Source organism: Trachurus japonicus, chromosome 21 (genome assembly GCF_045865225.1).
Source record: "Trachurus japonicus isolate A0001 chromosome 21, Traja_1.0".
Classification (NCBI taxonomy): Eukaryota; Metazoa; Chordata; class Actinopteri; order Carangiformes; family Carangidae; genus Trachurus; species Trachurus japonicus.
In genome coordinates this window covers 2493632-2517874 of record NC_140927.1, presented here as the reverse complement: position 1 = coordinate 2517874, position 24243 = coordinate 2493632, and the positions used below count along the sequence as shown (strand labels likewise).

At 40.6% G+C, this 24243-nt stretch overlaps 1 protein-coding gene across 1 annotated transcript; it reads right to left on the bottom strand.

Annotated features, from left to right (window-relative positions):
- Positions 1–2124: 2124 nt before the first annotated feature.
- On the bottom strand, positions 2125–24002 carry LOC146964648 (collagen alpha-3(VI) chain-like). The gene is made up of 40 exons (XM_085765911.1): positions 23465–24002; positions 18366–18977; positions 17536–18156; positions 16799–17395; positions 16029–16634; positions 15590–15924; positions 15352–15430; positions 15089–15234; positions 14894–14986; positions 14694–14747; positions 14409–14480; positions 14279–14305; positions 14131–14175; positions 13911–13964; positions 13742–13804; positions 13331–13396; positions 13175–13228; positions 13049–13084; positions 12878–12940; positions 12656–12718; positions 12498–12560; positions 12149–12211; positions 11660–11710; positions 11412–11447; positions 11215–11277; positions 10606–10668; positions 10312–10344; positions 9760–9796; positions 9623–9634; positions 9022–9515; positions 8839–8941; positions 7963–8664; positions 7772–7874; positions 7624–7679; positions 7090–7350; positions 6657–6731; positions 5429–5614; positions 4797–4892; positions 3697–3882; positions 2125–2994 (listed from the first exon to the last, which is right to left on the bottom strand). The coding sequence occupies exons 1-40, from the start codon at positions 23985–23987 to the stop codon at positions 2954–2956; spliced, it is 6933 nt and encodes a 2310-aa protein (XP_085622037.1). The 5' UTR covers positions 23988–24002; the 3' UTR covers positions 2125–2953.
- Positions 24003–24243: the final 241 nt, after the last annotated feature.

Genomic DNA, 24243 nt, shown 5'->3' with positions numbered 1-24243 from the left:
AAGGAAAATATATTATAATTGTTACTGTTCTTTCCTGAAAATATTAATTAAAAAAAACAATTTGTACTAGGTCTCGGGTTTCAGATTCACGGATGGTTACATGGTAACCTAGGTTCTGAGTCCAACCATCCTATTTCATAGGTATGACCCCACAAGGGCAGCTCTTGTGGATTACTCTTAAGGCACAGAAGTCTATCAGAGATGCATCTGATGACACCACCTGGCCCCAGTGTATTCCCACGTACCAAGTTGGTTGGCTGCTGTCACGGCCAAAGGGGCGGGACTTTCAAGCTGTGCTGCATATGTGTCTATTTAGGCTCAATTTCTCCCGCTGTGAGAATCCTGGTCTGCAATTGGCTGCTGCTTTGGCGGCGATGCTGCTCATTTGCATTCTCCCATCTTTCTTGGGAATGAGGAAGAAATGTGAATAAAACCCAGTCTGCCAATTGTCCTGCATCACCTCCCTGATAGCTCCTAAGATAGTGTAGGTCTCTGCTGCCAGAACCTCCCAGTGCTGAGGATCTGCCACCAGTGTGAAGGGGGTTGACCTTGTCAGAGAAGGGGGGGGGGGGGGGGGTTGAAATTTGGATTGTGAACCAGGGGATACTATTGCAGTAATCTGGATGTGATAAATGCATGGATGGATGCCCAAGATGTCAACGTCCCCTTCATCAGATGAATCTGACATAGAGAATACCTTAATGCAGCTCCTCCTGCCTGCAGTGTGCTGGATAGTAGGCGGGGCTGCAATCATAGGGGCATCACCACCCTTGCCCTGACAGTCACTCCTGAGAGATAAGATGATTGTGTGGGTCATTCAAAATCACCACTCTTGGCCATTTGGATTTGGGCAGCCACTCAGTGAGAGTGGCCAGACGTTTGATTAAAAAAAGCCCTAGCCTCCGTTACTCTAGCTGGCAGTATGAAACAGTTCATGCAGAAGGCTGGATTCTGGCTGGCCATGCATGCATGGTCCATCTTCAAACAATGTTCACTCGGGTTGTGTTCATATAGGCATCTTTATGCCACAGCCCAAACAGATACGCCCTGCTGGACCATTTGCCTCCTCTCGATACAAGACTCACTGAAAATATGGCACGCACTAATCACTTTACATACAATCACACACTAACTTGCAGAAGCAAAGTATACCACCACATAGAGGCGTGTTTGTTGTGCTTTTGTACAGATTCCAGTAGCAATTACCAGCGGCCAATTCACCCTCCAACTAGATCGGATTTTACTAGGAGCTTTTATGGGCTTGTGTGGCAGACAGCGTCGCTGCCGCACGCAAGGCACTCTTCAACTGGGAGGCACGCCCCCACGTTACCTCTGACGAGCCACCACAGGTGATGTGTCTTAAAGAGTAATCCACAACAGCTGCCCCAGCGGGGTCAGTTCCCATGTAATGAATAAAAAACGACTGCATTAAATCACAATAAAAAATACGTATATAACACAAGGTAGTTGATGATTCATACACAGCTGAGGCTCATTTCATGGCAATTGTCTTTTGAGGACATATAACTGTAATTTGGGATCTATTTCTTTCAACTAAACAGGATGCTGACCTCAACCCTAAACATGATATTAAGAGCATTGTGATCACCTCCCAGGCTCTGCATTTAACTCCATATTTTGAAACGGTTCACAGTAGAGATGATTTTATAACTTTGTTAAGTACATACAGTATTTGTTGCTGGCTTCAGTTGTGTAAAGGTGAGTGAGAATATAATCTGCTACATATTAGGAAATGATTGGAAATTTACCATACAAAGGTAAGATTGATAACATCGGTCCAACTATAACACCTGAGAACCTCTAAATACCAAAATATCAAAAATAAGCATCTAAAGAAAACACACTATATTCACTGAGACTTTATCCAAAAGTAACTCAAGCAAAATTTGAAGTCTTGCCTTCCCACTTTAATGAACCAAATTTGTATATAAATAAAAACACATGAGAGATGACATGGAACATCAATAGCATTAGTTTAAAACAATCTTTAAGCTTTATCTTTGAGAGTATGTCAAATATACTACTCTGCGACTCTTGGTAACTGTTTCTTGTCTATAAAACTTGATTCAAAAAACGAGAAAGAAAAGAATGAGTTACTCAAGGTTAATAGAAAGTTTGATTCATTTTTATTTCCCCTATACCCAGATGAAACACAAATTTCAGTAAAACCAGATAAAACAAAAATAAAATAAAAAAACAGCTTGACAAGTACATTCCATTTCTCAACAACTGGAACTTGTGTCTTTAAGGCAGTGGCTCCAGAAGTGCACTTTGTGTTACATTAATGTTTTTTTTTTCTTTTTTTCTTTTTTTTTTGCCTCCAAGCAGTTGGTCACTGTCTTTTCAAATTCACACGCCACCATATAAGACCTGTGTAAACACTGCTGTGGATCTTGTGACTGTAAAAATAGTGAAGGAATGATTAAGGATTCAACAGGAATCAAGTGAGCTTGAAAACAACTTACATTAATATGTGAATGTGGAATGTAAAAATAAAAAACCCAAAACAAAACAAAATAAAACAAAAAACGAAATGACATAAGATTACTGCATAATGCGATTCCTGCATGTATTGATTTATTGCTAATCTCTGCTCCAAGATATTCATATAAGTTTCTTGATTCATTATAAAACTGCACTTTAAAAAATATGAAAACTCATATGATGCTCCAGAAAACTTGACTTACAAGACTGAATGCATTTATCAAACTCCATCTGTAAAACAAACATACTATGTAGCACCAGTAGGTTAAAACAAATCATGCAGCAAATTGTGTTGCTTTTCCTTCTTGCTGTGAAAAACACTACTTCAAGAATTTGGGTATTAAGTCCATTTTTGTGGATCCAGTGCAGCCACCATTGCTTTGGTATTGCATCTTTGTAGCACGGCCATTGAACAGAGGTAAAAATGGCCATATTTGCCTCTTCTGTCCTATGTTGTTATTTTAGCAATGACTCCTTGGTTGACAGGTGCTGTGAAAGAATGGAAAAGAAAAATGGTGGTTAAGTCTGTGCATATATTAGGAGAGTATGTTGCCGATTTAGTGTTACACTCTTACAACACTGCCAGATTCATGAGGGAGAAATTTAGGGAATTATTTTTTATTATTCATTGACATCATGTTGTATCTCAAAGATAATGAGATAGGGATCTGGTTATTGCACAGTTGGGCGCCTGTCTAATCAGTTTAGCTACAGACACAGATGTGCATGGTTGTTGGGACAATTAAAAAGAGGTCAGCAATGAGATTTAGCCAAATGCAATGAGCTATGTTTCTGCACTGAATATAAACAACATGCAGTGCGAACACTCTGCTGTGTTTCATGAGGTGTGATATTAAAATACCCTGTATATTAGGTTACTACTTTTTTTTCAAACTGTGAAATGGTCAATTGTACATCACAGTTCCCAGCTTCTCAGTTATGAACAAGTATATTAAAAGGTGCTCATTGGGTAACTAGTCCACCATCACAACCTTTCAGCATTACGTAGCATTATACAGAATCATAAGCACATGTAGGGTTTTGGGATTTATAATATAGAATCAAAGATATATTCTTGAAACTTGATGACATGTAGCCTACACTGTTGTGTCTCCTCATTGCAAGTAAGTGTGTACTGCAAATGAGCGAGCACTGATAGTTGGAGTTTCAGATTAGAAATACCAAACATACCTGGTTTTCCACAGGCCTTCACACACAGCTCATGTGTGTCGAAGCGATTCTTGTTTCCGCCACAGCCTCCGTACCAGAAACGCGTACAGGCCTTGCTGTGGGCGTCGTAGTGCCACTTGAGGACGAACTTAGCACAAGTACCTTCCTCTTTGGGAAGCTGGCAAATGTCCACAGCTGTTAAGGCCACTGGGAGGGGAGTGACAAAGAGTAACGATCAGTCGGAGTGTGAAAACCCATGCTACTCATCTCATCCGCCATCAACATCATCAACAACTCACTATGAAATCTTTTTTTAATGTCCTCTATTTGTATTATGTGTGCTGTACTGTATTCGTTTTATGTTAAACTGTGTTTTTAACTTGTGTCTTTTATTCTATGCACATCTCATGTCAAAGAAGAATTTCCACTGCTTTTTTGCAGGGGACAATAAAAGTTTTCTGATTCTGGTTCTGATTCTACAAGAAGACAGATTTTTATTCCACCATAATCATAACGTATGAGCATTTTCATGTAGAGCAGACTTTCTATTACTGTAAGTGTCTTGAGCCAATTTACTCCACTGCTGACAAGGTGCTGGCAAACTGAATGGACTCTGTATGAGCTCAACTGCCAAAGAAACAATGAACCAGTGAATAAGGCCTTCATTCATTGTATCCGTGGTTATGACTTGGCTCGCTCCTGTGACAAAGGCATAACCTTCTCTTTTTTCCAAACTTGGCTTTTTACTTGTTCCATCAGTCATGTAGATGATCTGAAGGGCAGCAGAGGAGGAGGCGGGGTGGGTTTGTAGTTGAATACAAAGGACTTGTTGTTCTGCTAAATGAGTTCATTTTGCAGCTATTTTATTATGCAACACATATAACATGGTAACACTTGAAGTCCAGATACAGTATACCCAAAATTATGGGTGGTCTAAAAACATCTTGAGGATGTGGATTTGAAGAAGGAAGTGTGTGTTTTTTTTTTTTTTTTTAATAAACACTGGCCAGCACGTGAACCACATCAAAGTCAGCTATGTTGTCAAAAAGGAAGCAGGAAAGAAGAAACTATTCATGTTATTGAAGGCCTATCAATCTCGCTGAGTGTGCATTGGATCTCACCAGGAACTGGAAGCATCTCCACCTGTTCACCCTGCTGGACCTGGTGCTGGACCTGGTGCTGGACCTGCTGCTGGACCTGCTGCTGAGGTTCTGGTTCTGTGGAAAATTTTCAATGTACATTTTAAACAGCATACTTTACAAGAGAAAGGGCTTTTAAGGAAGCACTGCTGACTTTGGCAAACATAACAACAAAGTGAAACTGGAGCTAAAAAAATGCAGGACAGAGCCATTGATTTAAGATTATAAACTTACAGTTGGCGCCCATGCATATTTTAAAGTGACGTCTACTCCATGTATAAAATTAATAATAGTAAGAATTATAATGAGAATGACATGCCCCTTGCCCCTGGTCACACATGGTACTGCTGTAGGTATAGCAAGGCATACTGAATTTTGAAGCGCATTTGTTCTTTTTCTTTTGATTTTGGAGATTTTTGGCATGTGGAGAACTCAAGCTTGGGAAGGCTGCCACACCTGGCTACAGCTGGTAAACTATGGTTGAACTTCCACTATCCTGTGGTGTGGGATTTAGCAAAAGGCCAATTGTAGGTTTTGTGTCTGCTGCATTAGATTATTGTCACTCCAGGCAGCAGCACGCTCGCTCAGAGAGCCTGGCAGCAGCGGCCACTTACCTGACCTCATGCAGCGTTTCAAGCAGAGGGTCTCAGTGTCGAACCTATTGTCATTGCCTCCACAACCTCCATACCAGAACTGTGTACAGATCCCGTTCTTTCTGTCAAAGAACCACTTAGCCTCATAGTCTTTGCACGGCATTCCAGCGTCATAGTCATGTGAGCATGGGTCTGCAAACTCATTAACTAGAACATGCAAAAAAACAGTTTTGATGAAGGACAGACAGAGAGAGAGAGAGGTAATATGTAACTACACAAGGCATACAGTTTAAGTGTGCTGTTAAAAAGTTGCTAATAACAGATTAATCCATATTAGAAGATTATGGGTGGTCTAATGGGGTCAAATGAGTCTTAATTAATTGATTAATTATTAGAGAGGGTTTACATGTGGAAATTAAAAGCTGTCAGTCGAGTGAAAGATGATTAAGTGTAAGTTCAAGTAGTTAGTTCTAACTCCAGCCACTGTTAAGTGTTAGTTTATTTTAGTCACCTTCATGGCCAGAAATTACTTCTTCACAGCTTCACTGCATTCTGCATATTCCTCTCTGAGAAAACATTCTGTAAACTGCAGCATGCTACTGCTCATGCTGGGGTGTTGAAGCACTGCACTCGCTGACTGTTTTTAATGAAGCCAGCATTGCGTTTCCTATACCTACAACTGACTGATAACAGGGCAGGTTAAGCTTGACCCTCTCACAGTCAGTGAAGACGTTGTCCCGTCTCAGTTAGGTCTTAAGTCCCAAATGAAGCAGCAGCTGTGAGCACTTATTCCTAAAACAAATCTGCACATGTGTTTCTATTTTCTGAGTAAACAGAGCGACACAGATATTGCAACCTCAACTGTTTGGTTTGTCAAAACATATTATACAAAAGATTTAACCTACAAACCAAAACTCTGTGCCTGAGCAGTACATTTCATGTTTTCCTAAATGACCTTCAGTGTGTTTTGACATGCACCACTGAGCTGATTAACAACACATTTGTCCAATAGTTTACTTGACATATTATTGCATTACAGCATGGGACATGATGTTCTGTAAATTGAACCATCAGGTTTTACTTATGTGACTTCCATACTTCATACATAGGAAACCCAGCTAAACACAACTCTGAAGAGACCCTTAACACAGGGCAGGAGCAGACAAAACACTGAGTATGGACTGAAAGGTTAAAACTGAATGAAATAAAAGTTAAAACAGAAAATGCACACACATGCACTGTCACTTACCAGTTTCTGGTTTGTCCAGTGGTGTGGTATTTACAGTACTGATGCCTTGGTTGACTCGTTTATGCTCTGCTGCTTCTGCAAGACAAGTGCCTTTGGCTTATTCACTAGTTTATTTACAAATAACAAAATTAACAATCAATCTGTAATGTATGGAAGGAGTAAAAGGATTGTGACAATCATCCAAAAACTTCCACAATCAAAGATAAATCTATGACTGAATCTCAATGTCACAACCACCACCATTCACAGTTTTTTCTATGATGGCAGAGCTTCAAAGTTCCAAAGCCAAAAAACCATATTGTCTGCATACCTGTGTTGTCGACATCTTATGAGTGATATTGTTTTTTTTGTTTTGTTTTTTTAATAACACACCATCTTATGTGGAAAAAAGGAAGATTACGGTATATTTGAGAAGGTGAGTTTATGGACTTACTAGTAGTGACGATGCCTTTACGGGTGGAAACAGTTTGACCCTCTGCGGTGTGGGCAGAGACCACAACGTGATATGTCTGAGCACTCTCTAAGTTGTCCACAGCGAGCTCGGTGCTGGAGACGTTGGTCTTCAGTACCAGGGTGTGGTCCACCAACCGTGTCACTGTGACCTCAAAGTAGACAAAGAGTTTTGGGTCTGGGCTGCTCCAACGCAGTTTCAAGCCACTGGAGGTGATGTTGAAGACGTGCAGCTCATCTGCATCTGATGTAGTAGAAGGCAAGGGTGTTAAGGCTGGACAGTAGCAGCATAAAATCACAGGTTCACAGGAATTAAGAGTAGGTCAGTAGCTACGGGGGCTGAAATAATGTTGCTACACAGTTTTAAAGGTGTAACCACCGGTCTGAGTGTGAAAAATGGTGCTGATTTCTGACTTATGGACAGTCAGGGGGAAAGAAAGTTCAAATCAACCATCGGTTGCACTGAAATTACCTGGAGAAGTATTTCCAGATCATTTTAACACATCTAAAATCTCACCTTTCTGCTTTCTTTGATGAACTGCTTGGTGATTTTCATGATGCTTCTGATGTTTCCTATAAATGTACCAACAAATAGTGGATTAAAATCAATGCACACTGATCAATGCTATGGTGTAAAACATGTCCATCTATATCATAAAACATACTCCTGTTGCTGTGATGAGCTGAAGGGGTTTTTCAGTGGCTGGTCACTCTGGAACCACTTGCAGTTTTTGGAGACTTCAGGTGACATGTAGAAAGCGTTTTCAACTTTGAAGACAAACACAGAGTTTCACTCACAGGGATTTGGCACAGAAAAAAAAATAGATTGAAGTGCTGGTATCTGTCTTGAACTTACTGCTGATATACTTTGGCAACAGCTGGCTAAAGGTCTGGAGGTGCTTGTCATAGAACTGTGAGAGGCTGTCCAGCCTTTTGAAGAAGACATCTGATGGCTCACTGGCCATGCGTGACAAGACGCGGCTATCTCCGGCAGTCAGCCTGTTCCCCACGCCCATGATGACCAGGAAGTAGCCTCTACACTTGACCTCGGTGGCAATTCGCACCAGCTGCTCCCCCTCTTCTTCCACACCTCCCGTCACAAAGAGAATCAGTACCTTCCTGTCTCGTGGGAGTGGTGCCTGCTCGAATACCAGCTCCACTGTTGATTCGATCGCCGCTGCCAGCGCTCGGCCTCCCTCCAGCTGTGGTGTTTTGTCCAGCAGGAATCGGACGATGTCCTGAGCCGAGTGGTGCTCAGTCAAGCCAATATCAACGTGGATGGGAGAGCCGGTCTGATTGTGGAGGTACTCATAAGGTGCTTGCTGGATCACAGAAACTCTGGCATGGTGAAGAGACGATGTGGGATTTGAAGACACATGTAGGTGTTCCACTATCTGAGCTATGTAGCGTTTGATCTCAGTAAAAACGGTTGGGTAGGTTGACTCGGAGCTGTCCACGACAAAGGCCATGTCGATGTCCACATCTGTGGTGAAAGACCTTCTGTCTCGGGTGGACAGTGGAGGCACATAGTCACACATTTGGTCTGGAGAGCAGAAATCTAAAAAAGAAAAAGAAAAAAAGAAACATGTAATCTATTGTGATATCACAAAAGGTTAGGATCGGAGTTATTTAGCTTATTTCTCCAATTATTATTATAATTATTTTTAAAGGTCCCGTATAAAGTATTGATCTGAATCATGGTCTACACATGGTCTACACACAGAGCTCTTACCGAAGCAGATGTGGCAGTTCATAACCTTTTGGATGACTGAATTATACTGTGCACTTCCTGGGCTAGGAAGGACAATAACCTGGGCCATGGCCGTGTTGTTGATCTGGTGGACAAAAAGTAGCAGTAAATATGCTGCACTGTAATGTTCCCCTTCGAGATATCTGCTTTGTTTGTTTGTCGTACCTGCAGGGCTCTGGTCAGAGCTCTTTCCTCACGGCTGACCAAGAACAGAGTGGCAATTCCAGCATCATGGAGGCGAAGAGCTGCATTAGTAACTGCTTGTACCTGTCCAAGTTGCTCACCAACAAAGAAGATGGCCACTTTCCTCACTAGGAAGCCACTGCGTACCCTCTTGAAGGTGTTCTGGGCCAAAAAGCTCATGGCTGTTTCCAGATTGCGTGACTTATTTGTTGACAGAGTCTGCAGACCCTCAAGGCGCTGCACCAGAGCGCGTTTCCTCAATGCATCAGCAAACCGGACCTCAGTGACAACTTCACTGTTGTACAGAGTCAAAGCAACACGAGCTCCTCTTGGGCAGTTACTCTCAGCGATGGTGATGTCTTTGACCAGACGCAGGGCTGTCTCACGCATTCTGCTGAAGGCTTGACGGTTAACCTGCTTAGAGGCATCCAGGGCAATGGCCAGCTCAGTGGGGTAGAGCGGGCATTCCAGCTTACCTAATAATCCACACATAGAAGATTTCATTATCTGCATAGTAGTGTATGCAGTCCATACACAGCAATCAAAGCAGTTATTACATAATGAAAACTTTTTTTTCACTCACCATAACAGCAAGCTGGTAGAGAAGAGGAAATAAAACATGGAAAGACATTGTTTTAGCATACAACACAATGACATTATTACATTTCAATATGATTTCAATACATGGAGAGCTTTTTTTTTCAATTAAATTATACTCACGGCAGTTGTCTCTAATCTTCTTGACCAAATCACATTGCTAAAGGGACAAAAGAAATATGTTGAAAGATATTGCCAGCAGAAATTAATTTTGCTCTCTTCATTAATGGGACAACGAGGAGTTTCTCCATTGGCAGAACGAAAAATTCTGCGACAATAAAAAAGTCTCATATTAATGTGGATGAATCTACGTTACACTTGTTAATGGGCCCATTTTCGATAAATATATCGTTTTGTCTCTATCGTTATTTTGTTATTATTAGTGGTGGCGGAAATGCTGGTCGAGCCGACCAGTGTTTCCTTACTTTCGGTTTCGCGGTGAGTCATGAGAATAACGCCACGAATCGCGAAAGTCGTAACTACGACAGTATCTGATCGTCTTCGAACCTCTGACTTTAATTCTTGATGAATGAAAACATGAGTCTGTCTTGCGCCGGTCAAAGAATTTCACGGTGCGCGGAGGCTCATAAATGTAGTGTGAAAACGCTTCGCTTTTCCAAAACTCCTCGTTGTCCCTTTAAATAATATGTCTAATGGAGATAAAGGAGCACTGACCACAACACCTGGTCCTCTCGGCCCTTTGTCACCCTGTGGGAAAAAAAACTGTTGTGTTAACAACTGGACATGGGATGGACTAACACCCAACAATTATAAATCACTCTATTTATTATCTTTTTTTAAGATTACTTATTTAACCTAACTATTTCAAATCATCTTAAGAACTTATCAATTATAACATGGTGCAGCAGGTCATACATTTTCAAATAAAAAAGACCTTGAGACAAAAGATACTGTAAATCATAAATATCCAATTTTATATGAATTTAATGTAGAACTGAAGTTGCTTACATATGGTCCAGCATATCCAACCTCTCCTTTCTGTCCAGGTGTACCTATATTCCCAGAGACACCCTGGAAAGAATTGACAGAATTGATTTTGAGGTTATTCATTTGTTGATCATGCAAAAAGAACTTGACTTTAAGGAGCTTTTCAAGTTATCTCTACTGCCAACTGTAGTTTCTTGCTGGTGGCAGGTGGTGGTAGTGAGTGTTGCTTAACAAGAGTTTGGGCAATTTATAGTAAATATTATAACATGTCCTCTGAACATAGCTACGTATATCTTTAGAGCAGATTGAAGGCAGACTCACAGTGTTTCTGCTTTATTAGTAAATAAATACCTGTTAATGCTATTGTTGGATATATCGCAATTGCATTATTCATAAACAGCTCCTTTAAAGCTTCAGTCACAGTGTGGACTGAATGGCATAAAATTCACTGCAAGAAATGCATCTTATACATTTAACCCCAAACTTCAAAAGCCGTCCTCTAGCGTCGTGCCCAGTGATGCTCTTGAGCAAGGTGTGTGCTGGAGAACTTGCTTAGTGTTATCTCCTGTTATGTTAGCAATATGCACTATGCTCACATTAAACAAATCCAACAAGGGTGGAAAAACATACCCTCTGTCCACGATTTCCGCCGGGTCCGGGTCCACCCTGGGTGCCAGGGTCACCAGCTGCACCCTACAGAAATGAAAGTGTCACACATGAAACCAAGTAACCAACACCAAAAGCACGTATACAACACTACACCGTGCAACTTCTAACCTAAACTTCTGTCGAAAAATGTACTTGAAGGAGTGAGTATATTCCATTACCTTTGGTCCTGGGAATCCTGGGAAGCCTTCATCACCCTGTGGAGATAAATCCAGACATACTTTAGAATGTTGCATTGAATTAGAATTTGATTTTGGTACAGATACAGAAGTTTATAATGATTTCTCACTTTGAATTGGCTAGTGATATTGCATTTTTTATTGTTCAATTCAAAATTATGAAGTTCTATTACCTGAAATATTTGTGTATTTGAAAAAACATTAATCATATGATCACAACATATACTTGCCTTTCTTCCTTTGGGCCCTACAACACCAAAGCCATCTCTACCATCTTCACCCTATAAGGAAAAAATAGCTTCAGCTGTTTTTCTTTGTAGAGAGATTGCACACACTTTTTTGTAGTAGCAGTTAAATAAAACAAACATCTTTGTCCCAGCATTACAGTGCAAGCACTGTTATGTGAGAGCAAATGACATATCCCTCAGCAAAGCAGCTATTCCTCAACGAAAAACACACCACATGCATTATCAGATGTACAGTATAAGCCACAGTAGGAAAACTGCTTCTTAGACTTGTAGCCTGTAGCTGATCTTGAGTTCTCCTCTTGTTGTGGCCATAATTATGATGACAAATGTCTTATAATTAACAGCTGGAATATAAAGACATATGGATTAAACGGTGTATGCCTTATATTTTTGATTATAAAAAAGTTCTTGTCCATTTCTAAACAGTGTTTAATTATGTTGCATGCAAAGAAGATCCAGTTCCATCCTTACAGGCTCTCCACGGGGGCCGAGAGGTCCAACAACGCCTTTAGGTCCTGGCTCTCCTGGCTCTCCCTAAAAAAGAATGAGGACAGAAAGAATGAGAAAGAAACAGAAACACTAAGAGATTGAAAGAGAATGTCAAAGCAAATATTTCTTTACATTGGCACCAGTTGCTATAGATTTAATTAATCTCGTAATTTCATGTGTTTTTAAGCATGGCCTATATGTTTACTTATAGCACAATCAGTAGACTGCACGGTGTGTACAGTAATGTGAGAGAGCTTGCCTTAGTCCAGTGTGTTTATAAATGAAACAAGCCTGTTATCGAAGTTACACTAAGTTATGTTCCACTCAGTACCTTGCGACCAATAGATCCTCTTCTCCCCTTTTCTCCAATGGGACCTGAGTCACCTCCAGGACCCTAGAAAACAAACATCCAGACAAAAGAGTTAGTTTTACTCTGTTAAAAATACTGTTGACTGTTTTTCATAAAATGGACCAAAGGGGTTCACACACCCTCGGTCCAGGGTTCCCATCTTCTCCTCTGGGTCCTGGGGCACCATTTGGTCCAGTTTGACCCTTAGTAAGGACAAAGCAGATATTGATGAACACCATGAGTAAAGAATGAACACACATTTCTGCACTGATAAATACTCCAGTCACAGTCCACTTTTCTTGCAGCCAAGAAACAGTAATGATTGCAGTAGTAAAGTAGTGTATACAGAATGAGAAACTTACTCTAGATCCTCCAATACCAGGCTCTCCTGGCTCACCAGCACCTCCCGGCTTTCCGGCATTTCCCTTTAATTACATACAAGCAGAAGGATTTTACAATAACTTCCAAGAGCTAAAGAGTTACTGAGACAAGTATTAAATGATGTATGTTATTGCAAACAAAAAGGAACTCACAGGCTGTCCAGGTGGACCTCTTCTGCCATTAGCTCCCTAACAAATTAGGAGGAGAAATAGGTCTTGGTAAGAAAAATACATTGCCAAGGAAGATGAAGATAATGACCACAAGTCCAATTTGTTTACCGGTCTTCCAAGTTCACCAGGTCCTCCCTTCTTTCCATCCTGACCAGGATCTCCCTATGATTTCAGCACAAATATCCAGTGAAACAAACCCATACAAACGGCAATGTAATGTGTTGGCAGAATTGTTTTTCTATAACAATACAATATGTTCATTACCGCTGGTCCAGCATCACCAGCCTCTCCTTTAGGTCCTGCACGGTTGTTATCTTGTCCACTTGTACCCTATTGGAAAGAATTTTCAAATTCAGCTACATTTGAACAGCCTTAAACTATTTTTTCCCTGGAAATGTGACAGAAAAAATCTTATCATTCATGCAATCCACTTGTGACAGCAATGATAGGGTCAGAGCAGGACAAACCAACACATACTAAATACTGCATTTTTTTTGCCATTGACCACTGACATATTCACGCAGGTAAGAACTTACTACTCTATTTTTGAACACAAATTTACCAACACTCCATAAATGACAAATGTTATGCAAGACTATAATCAGCCTTGATCAGTTCATTGATCACAAAGACAGTATATCAATTTACCAATTTATCAGTTTTAATAATACTCACAGGGTCTCCTCTGATTCCCTTTTCTCCACTGTCTCCTGCTTGCCCTTTGGTGCCTTTGGGGCCCTAAATACAAAAAATATATTTAGTGAGCACTTATCAGCACTAACTGTACAACTTCAAAATGTGTTTAAACCAAGATTTGGAACTAAAACTACAACTAGTCTCTCACTCTTCTGCCAGGGTTTCCTCTGTCTCCTGGGGGTCCAGCCACTCCACTTTTGCCCTGCAAACATTTAGCAGAAACCAGTTAAAGCCCACAGTAATGTATAAACTGAATACATGTCTTTGCCACACGACAACAAGAGTGGAACACAATTTCATACAGCCAAGATGAGATATGACATAAAAAGACATAGACTGAAAGACAACACCTTACATAAAACACTTACCTCTTCTCCATTGATGCCATCAAGACCGATTTCTCCAAATTCACCCTGCAAAATGTTGATAGGTTGATTGATTGGTAATCAGTGTGTGAAATATTTTGGTTAAAAGTTTTCTTCTAATAATGAAGAAAACAAAAACAAAAAAACTTACCTTTTCTCCTGAGTACCCACGAGAACCCTGAATGATGGAAAAAAAATATATAATACATTTTTTTTTTTTAAATACACAATACCTTGAACATGAACATACAAGTTAGAAAAGTTAAGATCAAAGCTTTTACCTTGACACCTCTTTGTCCAGGACATCCCTGGAAACCCTGTGTTCCATTCACACCAGGAGGACCTCTCTCTCCCTGTCATTACACAACAAAGACATTCAAATAATCTGGAGGGGCATAACACAGCAGGGATTAAATGTGAAGTAACACCCAACAGGTGGGAAAGAGAAAGCATTGTTTTCACTGTCTTCTTGAGGATAGAAACATGGTTAACAGTTTACAGCAGGTGCCCGAAAGTCTCTAATGGAAAGACTGTTGACTCAGACTAAGCAAAGCATTCAAACTTACAGGTCCACCTTCATCTCCAGGATGTCCCTGGCTTCCTGGTAATCCTGGATTACCCTGAAAGATAATATAAATAATAATACAAAAAAATTAATGAATAATAAAATGAAAAAAATCAAATTAGAATACAATGATTTTAAAAAGAAAAGGTTTCCAATGTTTGGAAGAGCTTGATAAAAGTGATTTTTTTGGACATAAAATACCTTAGATCCTGGAAGTCCAACTGCTCCACGATCTCCTCTGTTGCCGATACACTTGCAAGGCACTCCACAGCACTGTCTCTCTGCAATATTATCCTGTGCAGAAAAAGAAAACAAATATTAACAACAAAAATGAAGTCCTTTATGGGAATGAAGACAACAAAAACATGTATATGCCTTTGACCACTTCGTACTCACCAGTTCTTCCACAAGCTCATAGTCCAAGTCCATAATATTGACACGTAGGGGTCTGGTGTATCTAAAGCCACGGCCATATTCCAACATCAAAGCCTCCTCAAATTTGTTCACCCGCTCCAGCCCAACGAGAATGAAACTGTTCACACCTGTTAAGTACATAAGCATCAGTCTCTGTAACAATTCTAAACATGACATTACTTTAATCTAGAGGTTTAGGTTTAAATGGCCATCAAAGGCAGATTTGTTCTGCAGCTGATTTTTACCTGACTGCTGTAGCTCCACAACTCGCCTTTTCATTTCAGCATATGGGGCGTCAAGACCATCAGTCAAATGAATAACAACCTTTATGGGGAAAAACAGGAGTCAGTCAGAAAACTCTCTTTCAGAAAACTCTTTTTTTTGAGCTGGACAAAACTGAACATTTAAGATAACACCTCTCCTTTTAAAATATGCCAGAATCAGCCTGGTGCTGATGTATTTCATACTGTTTCAGTAACTAACCTTGACAGCATCATCCTGTCTTGTCTTGAACCTATTGTTGTAAGCTGAGATGGTCTTGCCATTGAGTAAAAAGGGGCCACGATTACGCAAAGCTCTGAAGCCCTCAAACAGCTCATCAGCGTTGTTTGTGAAGTCCAGTTGGGCAGGCTCAGAAGCAGAATCCATGGCCAGCATGCCCACTTGCACAGAGGGAATCTGCCCAGATGAGCAACTAATAGGTGCCATTTTGGAAATCCTCTGCAGAATAGCACCCATCTTGCTCTGGAGATTGGTCTGAGAACTAAAGATATTCTGGCCAGAAACATCAAAGCCAACCAACACCTCTACGTTGCAGGCTGTAAAAAAAAACATGATTTTTGTAAACCAAGAAATAAGTTGCTCATTGATGTGAAATAACTTTGCTGTAAATTAAATTAACAAAAAATTCTATGTCTCTTACTTTTAGGAGTGTCTTGCACACCAACACAGAGTTTCCCCTTCACCTCATCATCCAGAGTCTCCAGGATTTGTTCATTGAGCTCTGAAAGCTCAAGAAACGTGCTTGCACGAGCCACGGTAGAAGACTCGCTTGCGATGTTTTCTAGCTCATTCCCGGTATTGCCCACTCCTACAGCAAAAACTCTCACACCTTTGCTCTTCAAACCGAGAGCTGCTGTTTTACTGTCATCAGCTGAGCGCCCTCCTGTGACAACCATCAGGATCTGAGGAGTGCCGTCATCCATCCTACTACCTTTTTCTCTGGTGAAGTGAACATCTTGAACATGACGAATTGCTGCACCAATGTTGATTTTACGTCCACCTTTGTACTCTGTGCGCTCAATGGCATCGATTATTTCTTGCTTGTTCTTGAATGTGTTGAGGTAAAAAGCATCAGTCACATCTGCAGCAAAGTGTGCCAGGGAAAACTGCAGGTTGTCTCTATCATTGTAGAACAGGTCAATTAGGTTGATGATAAACGACATCACTTCTTTGAAGTTTTCCCGACCCAAATTTATAGAGCCATCCACCAGGAATACAATGTCAGCCTTCTTAGAGGGTATGCCTGCTGTTATAAGAAAAACAGATGAGATACTGATGATGATAGACATAGATGAATGAGAATATAACAATAAATAGAGTGAATGTAGTCAATAGATTTTAGTATTCTTTGGGCCAATAAAAAAAACAATTTAAGTCTCTGTAAAATGTGTACATTTTGGCACAACTTACTATCTATGTCCACTGTGGGTGGTTCCACAGGGATCGTCCCATGCAATCTGGCAACAACCTTATCCTGGAGTGCTGACAGTCCAGGGAATGTAGGAACCTGAAGAACATCATCTGAAGTGGTGGCAATTTGGGATAATTGCCGTGTGTCAGCACTACCTGCTCCAACACCAATACAGCTAACCCGGGAGCTTTTTAGCAGAGGTCCATAGATGGAAACATCTTGGGAGGAACGTCCCCCTGTTAGAACCACAAGATGCTGAGAGGCCTCAGTTGGGCGAACACCAGCAGAGGGTCTTAACTCATTCTGCATTACATAGTTAATGGCATCAGCTAGGTCCGATGACCGACCACCCATCTGACGAAGTCTTTTGATTGCGGAGATAACAGCTGGCTTGTTGTTGTGTGAGTTGAGGGAGAATTCTGTTTTAACTCTGTCTGCATATTGGACAACAGCTACACGCACTTGATCAGGTTGAACATCTAGTTGTTGGACAAGTTGAAGGATGAAGTCACGGATATGAGCAATGCCCCCAGCACCTGTATTGTCTGAGCCATCGATGAGGAAGATAATGTCTTTCTTCCCAAGATGTATGGGGTCTGCAAGTGGGGAGAAAAGGACATACTTAATTTTAAAGCAGCTCCACAACTTCCTGCACCATCAGTGTACCATGAGTCAGTTGTTTCAGGTACACGAGGAACCAAAAATATTGTAAAATATGAGATGTCGTATTTCTTACCTATCTCCACTGGAGTATAACTGGCGATGATGTCAGCGGTGGACATTGTTTTGACAGAATCAATTAGCTGTGATTCCACTCTTGGTAGCTGCTGGAAATTATCAACTGTATATACGAGCTCAGGCTTCAGGGAAATCTGTTTCAATTCATCAGGGTCAGCATTCCTTGAGCCAATAGCAAGGGGTGCAACCTGGCCCCTCTTAAGTTGGTCAGCTGGACCAGATACATCATCTGCAGACTTTCCACCTGTAACTAGGATGAGGAACTGAGGGACTCCATCCTCAATACGGCTTCCCGCTGATCTCTGGTAGATATTTTTGGAGACCCACTCAAGAGCGCGACCTGTATTTAGGCGGTTTCCTCCTTTGCTTCGAATTCTCATCACAGCCTGGCGTACCTCCTCTTTGGTGGAGTATTCATTCAGAAGAAATTCTAAATTTGGGTCATCACTGTACTGTACCACTGCTATCCGGACCTTCTGCATTCCAACATCCAGCTTGTCCACAACTCTTCTTATCATTTCACGGATGGAGGGGAACTCACTACGCATTGCTGTTGTGCCATCAATCAGAAATACGACATCCCTCTTTTCTCCTCCTGTGGATGTTGGTGTGATTACTGCTCAAAAGGAAACAAGCACAGTGACAAGATATGAGCACTAGTTCCTAGAGTAACTTGTAGATATAGAGGACAAACAGTACAATTGAGAGTGGATTATCATGTTAACACTAAAATAAATGCAGATATAAAAAAACTTGATTTCAACACTCATTGCAATTAAATTAAGTATGCAAATAATTTAAAGACATGAATAAAATGAATAACATTACCATCAGGAGTTGGGAAAACTGGGCGCATATTCTGAATGGCATCATCTGACAGTTCAGTGATAGTGGTGATTAAATTGTCTTGGACTGTGTGCAGGCTAGGGAGGTCATCTACAGTGAAGACAAAGTTAGGCACATATGACACCACCCGGAGCTCTGTGGGATTAACATCCCTGGTCCCAATGCTGAGGGGAATTACTCTAGACTGTTTGAGGGAAGATGCTGGACGGCTGATGTCATCTGTTGAAGATCCACTTGAGATGGAGATTACAAACTGTGGTACACCCTCTTGCTTCCTGCTTCCACGAGCTGCTGTCAGAACATCCTGACTCACAAACTGCAAGGCCTGTCCCAGGTTACGTTGTCTGCCTCCTCGCTGTCTGATTGCCCTCACAGAATTCAAAACACCTTCTTTGGTTGTAAACGAGTTTAGATACATGTCAGCGTGAGCAGAGTCGCCATACTGGACCACACCAATACGGATCTTATTCTCGCCCACATTGAGGCTCTCCACGACCCTGCGGATAAATTCCCTGATGACAGGAAAATCCCGTCCAACGCCGTCGGATCCATCAACAAGGAAAACGATATCCTTCCGTGGTCCAACTGCCTCGGCTAAAAGACAGGGAAAAAAGTTAATCCTCTGAACGCTGATACTGAAATCATCAAATTGTGTCCTAAAACAATCAGCAATCATACACTAATGTTTGATTACCTAATACATGTCTGCCGATTCCTTCCTACATGAATGTAAAACAATACTTTTACTCAAGCTCAGTTTTCATAACCTGATACCTGAAAATCAGACCAGTGATTCTTCCATGGCAAATGGTTTTCGTGAAATTTATTTTACAAAATGTTCTTAAAAATTTAAGATGGAATATTGCTGTACTCATGAAACTCATATGTGTGTGTGTATATATATAGGATTATAATGGACATGTTGATCCAGCAACTAAATAATATTTACAACATCTCAAATGCACAACTAAGAATGCATTCAAGACATATCTCATCATGCTAGTCATCCACACCACACACCACACACACAAAAAGCTACAGTTAAATGTCTTGGTTTTTTAAACCAGGAGAAAACAACACAAATTCAATTTGACATAAACAATAGACCAAGTTAACTTAGCATGTAAATGAAGTAGCCTTAATATCACAAGACAAGTTATGTTGTTTTCTTGATACCTATGCAGATTCTATTATCATATTACAACAATGATGATTTCCTTGAATTGAAAAATAGAATAACCGCACATTTTATTTTATTTTAAGGTTTTTTTTTTGTTTGTTTGCTTTTTGCAAGAAGTTTCTGATGAGAATAATTGTTAATCCAATATACTGTCATTTGCAATGGCAGCTGGTCAATAGAGATGAAAAGCAAATTTTAATGATTATAATTTTTTCCAAAATAATAATTTAAAATTAATATTTTTTTCTTATTGTACCTGTAAAATGGAGCTGTATATAAAATAAAACCATTATTTAGAGGCTAATTTGCCTCCAGGTTCATTTACTGTCTCTGTCTGGGGCACTGGAGAAGTCGCCCCAGCAGTTTACCGGCTCAGCCAATCAGTGACTGTTGCTAAGTAAAAAATATATGGAGCAACAGGTAATTTAGCCAGTTAGCGTTGTCAGATTGTACCCCTTTGGGGCGCAGAAAATAGGCCCCAAACCAAACATTTTAGCCTCCCATGGCAACCAGAAATCAAGGGGGAAATTAACCAAGGAGCTTTCCTCGGTAGCTGGATGGCTACGGAGTTTTCATCAGTTTCAAATTCTGGTTCCCGTTTAATTTACTTTTTAAAACAGTGAGGACAGATACCACACGGACTGTTACTGGAGTTAGAGACCTATTTATCTGAACGGATTAAAAAAACATGAACTCTCAAGGGACACATGAACGGTGCTGTCAGCTAACGTTAGCCAAGCTAGTCAGGACTAGCAGCATACTGTAGCTCCACAGCTGGATGAAGAACACAGTTTCACGCTATGATGCGACAGGAGGCCGCGTAGTGTGTGAGAGGAGCACCGGAGGACCGCCACCGTTAACCGGCACGTCAGAGACAGCTCTCTCTTTTTATTTATATAGCCTATGCTCGGAGCGAACTTTTGGACTGCATGCTGTTGGTTCGTCCGGGATGCGTTCACAGCTCGTCCGGGAGTGTTTTTATTAGTTCATCCAGCTTCTGCGACACTGTACTGGACACTGTTATTCCTGAGTGACACCAGGGGAAACTAATCACCCAGGCCTGTGACAGGACGTCTCTGATGCGGAGCATCAGGCTGCAGCGCACTGTTCAATATGTTTACAGGTGTGACCAGTACGTTCGCAGTCGTCATCAAACCTGATAATGCAGCAGTTAACATCTCACATTAGCAAGGTCTGACTAAACTTAAGGCGAGACACCCCAGGTGAATAGGGTAAAAAATTTAACTAACAGCTATTGCCATGAAACTTTCAATGTTTATTACTTAGATTGAGACAATTATTTTTTGTATTACATGTTTTCTTAAATATTATGCTTACATATGGAAATTAGACATTATATAATTAAATATGCGTGAATTTGTGTACATTTCCAGACCCGAAATCTGAAGATTGGATAAAGCCACTTTCAAAATTCTTGTTTTATTTTGTTGACATATTAAAGTCAAAAGTTTTTACAGAGGGGATTTTGGATATCTCTTTTTATCACTTTGTAAATGAGAAAATACTGTCACCAGCCCTAAAAACGCAGTGACCGCCCCCTGTTTTTAGGTATAAATTGTTGTATAAATGAGCTGTGAATGATATCGCAGATTGCAAAAACCCCCTAACGGGGCCCCATGTACATTCTCGGACCTGATCCCATCTAACGTCAACCTGTATGATGCACCTTATCACCTGGAGTTTCTAATGAAGCCGAGGGAAAAAGAAGAGTCCACCTGGGAGCAAGACGTGAAGAAAAAAGAGGCTGAAGAAAAAAAAAAAGAAACACTTTAGGTGTAGCCTAGTTGGGCTCAGTGTAATATGAACAGTTTCTCTCTGTCTGGCTAAAAAATGCTAATAGTCTAATGTCAGCTTCACACCAGTGGTCACCAGTTAGCGAGTGCGACTGCACTGGATTTGAGGATCGATGTTCATTTTAAGCCCTGTACCAGCGCAGGGACATATTAAATCTCCGATCAGTTCATTCAGACGTCTGATGTGTAAAAAAAAAAAAAAAAAAAAGCCACCGCTGTGTATCGCGCTGTCTCCGACGGCAAACACCGTTTTTAACGGGTGACAGCTTCCGCGATGACGCACTTTGTAAAGGGATCTTACAGTATTGAAGTGAGTAGCCTTTTGTTGTCTAGAAAAGTGAGAGTTGTTTTATTTTATGTGAGGATTTAAATCGATTTCCTTTCCCCGTTTTTAAAAGTCCCTCCGCTGTTCAGAGCGCATCACGTGATGCTTCTAAACGAATCACGCTGTCGGAAAACGACACCAGCCAATGAGACCCTCCCTCGTACCTTTACGATTCGTCGCTGGTACAAAGGAAATGACCATTTTTGGAACCGACACATTAGTGCAGGAGAGAGAGAGGGAGAGATAGAGAGAGATAGAGAGAGAGCTTCACGGCGATACCTGATATGACAGGAGTCTGAACAGACGCGGCTCGCTCCGCGATAGAACGCTCAGTTCTGGTGAATTTAGGAGAAATCTACAGGCGACACCAGTCAAAGTGAAGTAAAATAAACACCCATAATGTGTATTTTAGACTATTTTTTTGTATTAGTCTGAAAGAAGACATGTTATGGAAGCAAAATAGCCCCAAATCTCAAAATTGATAAGTGCATGAAAAAACGATGTTTTTGCCTGCCGTGTCTCGCCTTAATCACGTTATGCTCCTCCTATAGTGTTCCTGTCACACTTTGTCTATAGTTAAACATTAATCACTGCCGTAGGTTACATCATACACATGCCTTTTAATAACCATATTTTTGTATTAAGAGTATATGCTAATATATTTCACGTCCACTGTGTGTCACCAGTGAAAGACTACTGTTTGTTCATTGTCATTATCTGTCAAACTGCTGATTTATCAAAGGCAATTCAATAATTAATGTTTATCCCTAAATATGGGTTTGGGGTTCTTTTATCAAGATGGTCACCAAAAGCTTCAGGGACGAACAGCCCCACCTAGAATATTTTTCACCAGCCGCCACTGGTCATTTGGTATATCATTCAAAAGCAAAACTGAAAAAATAAAGTGGAAAACAATAAGGAAGATAACTGCTAGTTGCTTCGTGAATAGAAAACTTGCCAAATAACAATACTACCAGATATTATTTTGATTCAAATGAGATTTATATCTTTAGTGTAATAAAAACAACATGGGATAAAAAGTCAGAATACGAATTGTGTTAAAAACACACTAACAATATGAAAGGGATGAAAAAGAGTAGTTGTTGCTTGCAAAAGAAAGGACATAAGTTGAAAGCAAAACTGAGATTCAAGAGTGTCCTCAGAATCAAGAATGTCCATAATGTTACAAGAGCGCTTGCCGTTCAATCCGGATTGCTTCAAATGATCTTGAACAAGAGAAGATATTACGTGAAAAAAAGAATTTTTGACACATTTTGAAAGAGATGTGCAAAAAGGCTGAATGGAGTGAAGAATATAATGAATAAATCATTACAAGAACTGTGAAAGTGGAAGGTTGAGCAAAAGATGATTGTGTTACAGCAGCACTGCAGCACTTCTAATAATGTAGTTTGCAAACTAAAAAGATGTAAACAAATACCGAACAAGTGCAAAAGTAATACAATCTTACTAAAAGTAAAAGCTATTTTTTGAGTTGTGCAATTATGATTTGGAAATGAAAATTGTCCTTTTTTTAAAAATTAGAATCCATATCATTCTGTTTTTGTTTATAAATGGGATTACATAATATATTCCAAGAGATTAACCTGTTTAAGATAGGATTTATGAATTTATACATTTTTATTTTCTTGTGATTCATTTAATTAATGATGAAATGAAGGTAAGTAAACAATTTACAATAAAAACATTTTGATTTGGAGTATAACATTATTTCGAAGATAGTCGAACTCAAACATGAACGTACCAAGTACAGTTGGTGATTCAAGGGTGACATCAATAATCACAGCCTGCATGGAGGAATGAAGCTGATTTTGGACACTGGGAAGGTCAGTGAATTCAGACACGGATAGAGCGGAACTGGGATCGTGGGATATCTTCTGCAGTTCTCTGCTGTCAGAACCCCTGGTTCCAATGGCAAAGGTCAACACACCCAGCTGTTTGAGAGCAGAGGCTGGTGCGGCCACACTGTCAAAAGACCTTCCACCACTTAGCAATATCAGGACCTGTGGAACTCCCTGCAGCCGCCTGCTCCCAGCAGAGGGCGTGAAGACATTATCCCTCAAGTGCTGGAGAGCTGCTCCAGTGTTGAGGGGTCTTCCGCCTTTGTGCCTTAAACCTCTGACAGTGTCGAGGATCTCGCCCTTTGTGGTGTACGTGTTCAGATAGAACTGGACAGTTGGATCTCTACTGTACTGAACCACTGAGACACGGTCTTTGTTGTCATCCACACTGAGTGTCTCTACTACTCTTTGCACAAAGTCTCGCATAGCAGGGAATCCAGTTCTAGTGCCATCCGATCCATCCAGCAAGAACACAACATCCCTTCCCGGCAGCTGTTTGTCTACTAGGGAGCACAAGATGTGAGACATATTTTAGCTTCATCTGTCCAACGGTTTTGTGTGTGAATTAAAGATTATGGAAGCTGACCTCAATTTCTACCACGCACTCTACAACCTTTGGAGAACTGATTTGTTAACACTGATCTGGCTGGCCTGAACTTAGTGCAAAGCACTTTAACTACAT